The sequence below is a fragment of the Procambarus clarkii genome, chromosome 6 (genome assembly GCF_040958095.1).
Source record: "Procambarus clarkii isolate CNS0578487 chromosome 6, FALCON_Pclarkii_2.0, whole genome shotgun sequence".
Taxonomy (NCBI): Eukaryota; Metazoa; Arthropoda; class Malacostraca; order Decapoda; family Cambaridae; genus Procambarus; species Procambarus clarkii.
The window spans coordinates 30780676-30787642 of record NC_091155.1 but is presented as its reverse complement, the minus strand read 5'-3'; the positions used below and the strand labels follow the sequence as shown (position 1 = coordinate 30787642).

At 49.7% G+C, this 6967-nt stretch overlaps 1 protein-coding gene across 1 annotated transcript in view; it reads left to right on the top strand.

Moving 5' to 3' along the window:
* The first annotated feature begins 226 nt into the window (after window positions 1-226).
* C3G (C3G guanyl-nucleotide exchange factor) overlaps window positions 227-6967 on the top strand; it is a 268377-nt gene continuing 261636 nt past the window's right edge. The window contains 2 exon segments of the mRNA XM_069307852.1: window positions 227-340; window positions 3843-4464. Coding sequence (XP_069163953.1) covers window positions 4068-4464 — 397 coding nt within the window. The 5' untranslated portion in view covers window positions 227-340; window positions 3843-4067.

Genomic DNA, 6967 nt, shown 5'->3' with positions numbered 1-6967 from the left:
TATAAGACGTTACCCGCAATAACTGTGGGGCAGAGTTCCTGGGAGAACCTGGTGCCTCTGAGATTATAGCCGTCGTGTTATTTTGTAGCAGTCTTGTGTATACTTATGGTGGGAGCGAGTGTTGCTGGCGTGAGGGCCGGGGAAGAACTTTTTAACGGGAAAATGTCAGATAAGAGCGTCCGCCGTGGCATGACTAGTGCAGGGGGAGACATCCTCGCTAGTGTTGTGACACCCCTGAAGGCGTGCGTCCACGCTACACTGGGCGTAGCTGTCAGTAGCATTTGTGCCTTCCTTAACGAAGGTGCGTGTAGCGGCGTCACCATACTGCCGTCACCGTGGCGTAGGTAGTCGTGGATTAGTCCCTGGACGCTTGTGACACAGAAATTTGTGAGACCTTGGGACATGGACAGCGACGGTACAGCTACGCCACATTATACGCTCAGTGCGCTCTACGATTGTGAAGAAAAAAAGAGTACATGGGTGCGATGTGTTGTATAGAAAGGGTGAGAGACGGTGTAACTCGTGCGGTGGGTGTTATGGGGCGAATGTGAGCTAGTGTATAGGTCGTGTATTGTGTTGGAGATAAAGTGAACGGAAGCCTCGGCACGTAATCTTTCTCAGCCACCCCCGTGCCACACCCCTGGGCCTGCCTCTAGCGCCCCGGGAGCGCCTGACGTACCGCCCAGAGCATCAATGTCTGCACCTGGATAAACGGGGCACCTCGGCAAACTGTGCTGCTGGGCCCCTTACAACAAGTTGGAGGGCCCCCATACCTCATCCTGGAGGCCAATAGCTGCGTATCAGCTGCTCCTGGCCGCACTATGAGGGCCCGTACCGCATCTTATTGTTCATCTTTCCCTTCTGTCTTTGACGCACGTTTGACGCAGTTAATTTACTGGACTGATTCTACTTGACCTGATTCAACTAGCCTTAACCATGGTGGTGTTAGCGACCTGACCACGGACGAAGTACCTCATGGGTGCCAGTCTGCTACTTTAGTGCCAGAATGCTAGAGCATTCAGGCATACTTGAGCACTTAGGGTTGTATTCCTTACACACACACTGTCGCATAAGGAAAGGTGAAAGATGGGCACCGCAGTTGAGGCTCGTGACACAGGCCTGGACACACACACACACACACACACACACACACACACACACACACACACACACACACACACACACACACACACACACACACACACCCCTACCTACCTACCTCATGATGTGGTACAAAGCTGGCGTAAGACGCAGTCATGTGTGTCGTCAGTTATACGCCACATCAGCTTCCTCTCGCACATGATCACACACATCACACCAACACACAGCTTTCAGAGACTTAGCGCCAACTGTCCATTAGCCCTAATCTTTAAAAATATTGCAGTATACACAACTTGAAAGAGAAAAGTAAAAAAAATCAGCAATATATACAGACGATGAGTCACAATGTGGCTGAAGATATGATGACCAGACCACACACCAGGAGATGAGACGACGACGTTTCGATCCTTCCTGGACCATTATAAAGTCACATGTGTGACACGACGACCACACACATGACTTGACAATGGTCCCGAACGGACCCAAACGTCGTCCTTTCTCCACCCTCTGGTTTGTGGTTCATGCTAGAGATGCTACTATCTACAATAGATGCTACTATCTACAATAGATGCTACTATCTACAATAGATGCTACTATCTACAATAGATGCTACTATCTACAATTAGTAGAATTTGGAACTATTCTCTCTATAGAGTCCGGAAAAAATAGAGCTAAAAGCCAAACTTATATATTACTAAGCCTAGTATAGTACATATATGTAGTATAATGAACCTCAGCGTATATTAGGCCTAGGATGGTTAAGTTAGGGTTTTATTAGCAGCATAAATACAAGACCTTTCCTGCTTGGTCCAAAGTTAGTAGTACTAAATTCTACTTTCTAATTGTCCATTGCGTCAATATATGTACGGTAGCCCACCTGGTTATTATATGTACCATATAAACACGAGGGGAGACTGCTATATTCCCTCTCACTCACCTTTATTCCCTCTCACTCACCTTTATTCCCTCTCACTCACCTTTATTCCCTCTCACTCACCTTTATTCAGCTTTCAGGCAGGCATGAAGAGGCTTCGTAATCCTCATTATGTTAGAATAATCCATCTCTTGTTGGATTACCCATGGCCAGAGTTGTGGATGGTGGTGTGGATTAGTGGTAACCACTATTCACAACTCTGCTATCCGTGTGGCAGTGCAGCTGGAGATTACCAACAGGAAAGCCGTCGCCACCGTCGCCACCGTCGCCACCGTCGCCACCGTCGCCACCGTCGCCACCGTCGCCACCGTCGCCACCGTCGCCACCGTCGCCGCCTTCCTAATATATTCACAATGACGTACTTACTGTATAAACTTTTAAGAAATATCTCCTTTTATTACCGACTAAAAGAAAAATTATGTTTTATTTCAGGCTTCGCGTTTTATGTTGAAATATGTTTTTCATACAGTTGTAAACTTAAGCAGTTTGCAAAAGTGCATAAACGGTTGTCGAATTAACCTAATGTATTTTTCGTTTTTTCCTTTCTTCTACTCGTCTTCCACCTCATTTACTTTGTTCCTGCCTTTCATATTCTCTTAGTAACTTCCCCTATCTTTCCATCTCCCTCAGTTACTTTCTCCTATCATTTTATCTCTATAATCTACTGTTGTCTGTTTTCCTTACAATGCTTTCCATGTCAGCAGCCAACCTCCTTATCCATCCTTCTCGTCAAGTCCTCCTTCCATCTTTCTCATCTATACTACATTTACTATCTTCTGTATCTCCTTAATCTGCTTTCCCTCCAATCTCTATTTCCCTTCTCTCTCTCTCTCCATAACACATATCTACTTTCTCCTTTTTTCCACCTTTCATCTAATTTCCCTTTGCGCACAAAGAGAGAGCACAAGACAAGATGCAGTTTAGTGGTGTGAATGTCGTGACCTTTACCGCTGCTGCTATCTATCCTTTACCCGGTGTATCTTTATAATTAGGACCAGTGGTGGTGCTGGTCGCGGGTGAACACACACACAGTGGTCCTTATAAAGAGTGCTGCGGCTGGGTGCCTCTCACTCCCAGCCCTCAGTTCTGTATTCAACGTTGTACACGCACGCCGTTGTTGAGATTTGCTATCGTGCTCAGGCCCCAGGCACGCGTTACGCATCGCATACTCATGATGCGTAATTTGTTTATCTCATTGGATAACACGACGCAAACGCGCGCGTGTGGGTGAAGCAAGGTATTACATTGACGCAGACATGAGACGCAGGGTTTAACTAGGACGCAGACACGTGTCGGCGTCGAGCCATGACTAGGTCGTGTGTAAGACGCAATGGACGCCATGTGACGGACTTGACACACACACACACAGCGTATTTATAAACAATATACCTCTTAACAGTGACGCACTTCCGGTACCATTACTCCTGTTGTTATTCTCGAGTGTGTTTATGGCCGACAGAGAGAGTGACAAGTGTTGAGCAAGGCCTCGCCTTCTCTTTTAACATTATTACTGCACATAATTAAGAAGTTGTACTAGTGTAGCAGTAAACGAGTATTTACTACTCATAAACTACAGTGTACCATTGAGAGGTCTGCGGTGCGCCGGAGGGGTTCCGCTCAAGGGAGCTCCTCGGTGTACCACAGGGGTTCCAAAACTTGAACCTGTAGGGTAGTGAGAGAACCCGTGGCTTAAAAGAAGTCTGTGCGCTTACGTAATAAACCCGTATAAACAAACACAAAAATCCACTGAGATATCTAAACCAAAGAGGTTTAAAGTAAGAAATGTTTACCACTGATAACCACCCAGATTAGAAACCCCGCGAAAGGAGGATAACCAGTTTAGAAACCCCCTTTAATTGAATAGTCCCCGGCTTAATGAATCCTCGTATGTGAAGGACAGCCAGTTAAGAAATCCCGAGAAAGGAGGTTACCCTCTTAAGAAAGCCTGGTAATTGGAGGGCAGCCACTTAAGTCTGGGTGAGACGGGTGGGGTTGTGGTGTGCTCCGCTGGACGAGGACCAGAGCGAGCACCATGTCACGCAGGAAGGCTTCAGTGAGCAGCCTGCTGGGGGACGTGTGCAGGAAGATGACACGGAAGATGACCATCCATGACCCGTCAGCCGTGGCCTCCCTCATCAACACGCTGACGCTGCAGAACCCGGTGGTGCACACCCTCGCCGTCGGGGAGGCCGCCGAGCCCCGCGCCAGAGCCAGCTCCGTGCCTCCCTGCTTCAGGAATGATTCTGAACGCCGTCAGGACGAGGAGGATATGGCAGTGGTGAGGCGCCTCCACTATCGCCAACACCACCATTCAGGGGACACTTCGCCCCGCTCAGAGTACCTCTCCAGCGACGACGACGACGACGACGATGACGATGACGATGACTTCGACGAGTACATGGAAGAGTACCTCAGGGAGCAGTGTGAAGGTAACTATTGCCACAGCTTTCTTAGCAGGTCTTGGTGTTCTTTCATGTTCTCACTTATGTTCAACATTATCTTAAAACTTGTACGCCTAGGAAATGTACATACTCTTTTGCATGACCTAAAACATCAAAAAACCTTTTTCTCTTAATTTTAAGCCATTATTATTATGATACAAATGTTTTGATAGTATATTGGTTTATGATCACATCTTATGTGATCATAAACCAAGTGCCCAACCACTTGGAGGGTTGGGGATTGAACGCCGACCTGCACGAAGCGAGACCGTCGCTCAATCGTCCAGACCAAGTGGTTGGGTAAAGGGAGGATAAAAAGAGTGGGTGGTGGTGAGGCCAGGTAGGCAAGGTGGTGGGACGCGGGTGTTCATAACATTACCATCAAATACCTCTCTCCTTCATAACACCTGCCCGGATGCTCCTGGTATTCTCTGGCTCTCTCCAGATGTCTGACTGCCACCCCCCCCCCTCTCTCTCCATTGAGCAGGTGCCTGTCTGCCTGTTTGTATCTGATTGGCTGTGTTCATGTCTTCCCGTTGATGTTTGTCATTGTGTCTGCTGCCTGTATGTGTGTCTGCTGCCTGTATGTATGTGTGTGTGATTCCGCTTCGTTAGTGTGCCTTTGTGTCATCCTTCCTCTGTGTATATGCGGCCGGGGCTCTGTGCCACTATGTCACCTTTTAATAGTTTTTTCTCTGACTCTCCTAATTCTGTTGAACTTCCATCTACCGATTATCATCATCTCCGTGTTCTTAGTGTTGCCTTATAACATCCCTCTGGCACCGTTTGTTTTGGTGAACTATGTTTTTCTTGGTATACCCAGTGGTAGTGAGGCCTCGCTTGGTATACCCTGTGGTAGTGAGGCCTCGCTTGGTATACCCTGCGGTAGTGAGGCCTCGCTTGGTATACCCTGCGGTAGTGAGGCCTCGCTTGGTATACCCTGCGGTAGTGAGGCCTCGCTTGGTATACCCTGCGGTAGTGAGGCCTCGCTTGGTATACCCTGCGGTAGTGAGGCCTCGCTTGGTATACCCTGTGGTAGTGAGGCCTCGCTTGGTATACCCAGTGGTAGTGAGGCCTCGCTTGGTATACCCTGCGGTAGTGAGGCCTCGCTTGGTATACCCTGCGGTAGTGAGGCCTCGCTTGGTATACCCTGTGGTAGTGAGGCCTCGCTTGGTATACCCAGTGGTAGTGAGGCCTCGCTTGGTATACCCTGCGGTAGTGAGGCCTCGCTTGGTATACCCTGCGGTAGTGAGGCCTCGCTTGGTATACCCTGTGGTAGTGAGGCCTCGCTTGGTATACCCAGTGGTAGTGAGGCCTCGCTTGGTATACCCTGCGGTAGTGAGGCCTCGCTTGGTATACCCTGCGGTAGTGAGGCCTCGCTTGGTATACCCAGTGGTAGTGAGGCCTCGCTTGGTATACCCAGTGGTAGTGAGGCCTCGCTTGGTATACCCTGTGGTAGTGAGGCCTCGCTTGGTATACCCTGCGGTAGTGAGGCCTCGCTTGGTATACCCTGTGGTAGTGAGGCCTCGCTTGGTATACCCTGTGGTAGTGAGGCCTCGCTTGGTATACCCAGTGGTAGTGAGGCCTCGCTTGGTATACCCAGTGGTAGTGAGGCCTCGCTTGGTATACCCAGTGGTAGTGAGGCCTCGCTTGGTATACCCAGTGGTAGTGAGGCCTCGCTTGGTATACCCTGTGGTAGTGAGGCCTCGCTTGGTATACCCTGCGGTAGTGAGGCCTCGCTTGGTATACCCTGCGGTAGTGAGGCCTCGCTTGGTATACCCTGCGGTAGTGAGGCCTCGCTTGGTATACCCAGTGGTAGTGAGGCCTCGCTTGGTATACCCAGTGGTAGTGAGGCCTCGCTTGGTATACCCAGTGGTAGTGAGGCCTCGCTTGGTATACCCAGTGGTAGTGAGGCCTCGCTTGGTATACCCAGTGGTAGTGAGGCCTCGCTTGGTATACCCAGTGGTAGTGAGGCCTCGCTTGGTATACCCTGCGGTAGTGAGGCCTCGCTTGGTATACCCTGCGGTAGTGAGGCCTCGCTTGGTATACCCAGTGGTAGTGAGGCCTCGCTTGGTATACCCTGCGGTAGTGAGGCCTCGCTTGGTATACCCAGTGGTAGTGAGGCCTCGCTTGGTATACCCAGTGGTAGTGAGGCCTCGCTTGGTATACCCTGCGGTAGTGAGGCCTCGCTTGGTATACCCAGTGGTAGTGAGGCCTCGCTTGGTATACCCAGTGGTAGTGAGGCCTCGCTTGGTATACCCTGCGGTAGTGAGGCCTCGCTTGGTATACCCAGTGGTAGTGAGGCCTCGCTTGGTATACCCTAATCTATGCACAACTGTAGACCGGTGGGGTATGTGACAAGTGTGTGTGGGGGGGGGGGGCGCTTGTCAATAAGGTGTCAATACTGTATTATCAAGACACAAGTCCTCAAGACGGGTTCAGTTCAGGTATATTTGTATTTAGAAATCATTCCATTAGAAATATATTTGAC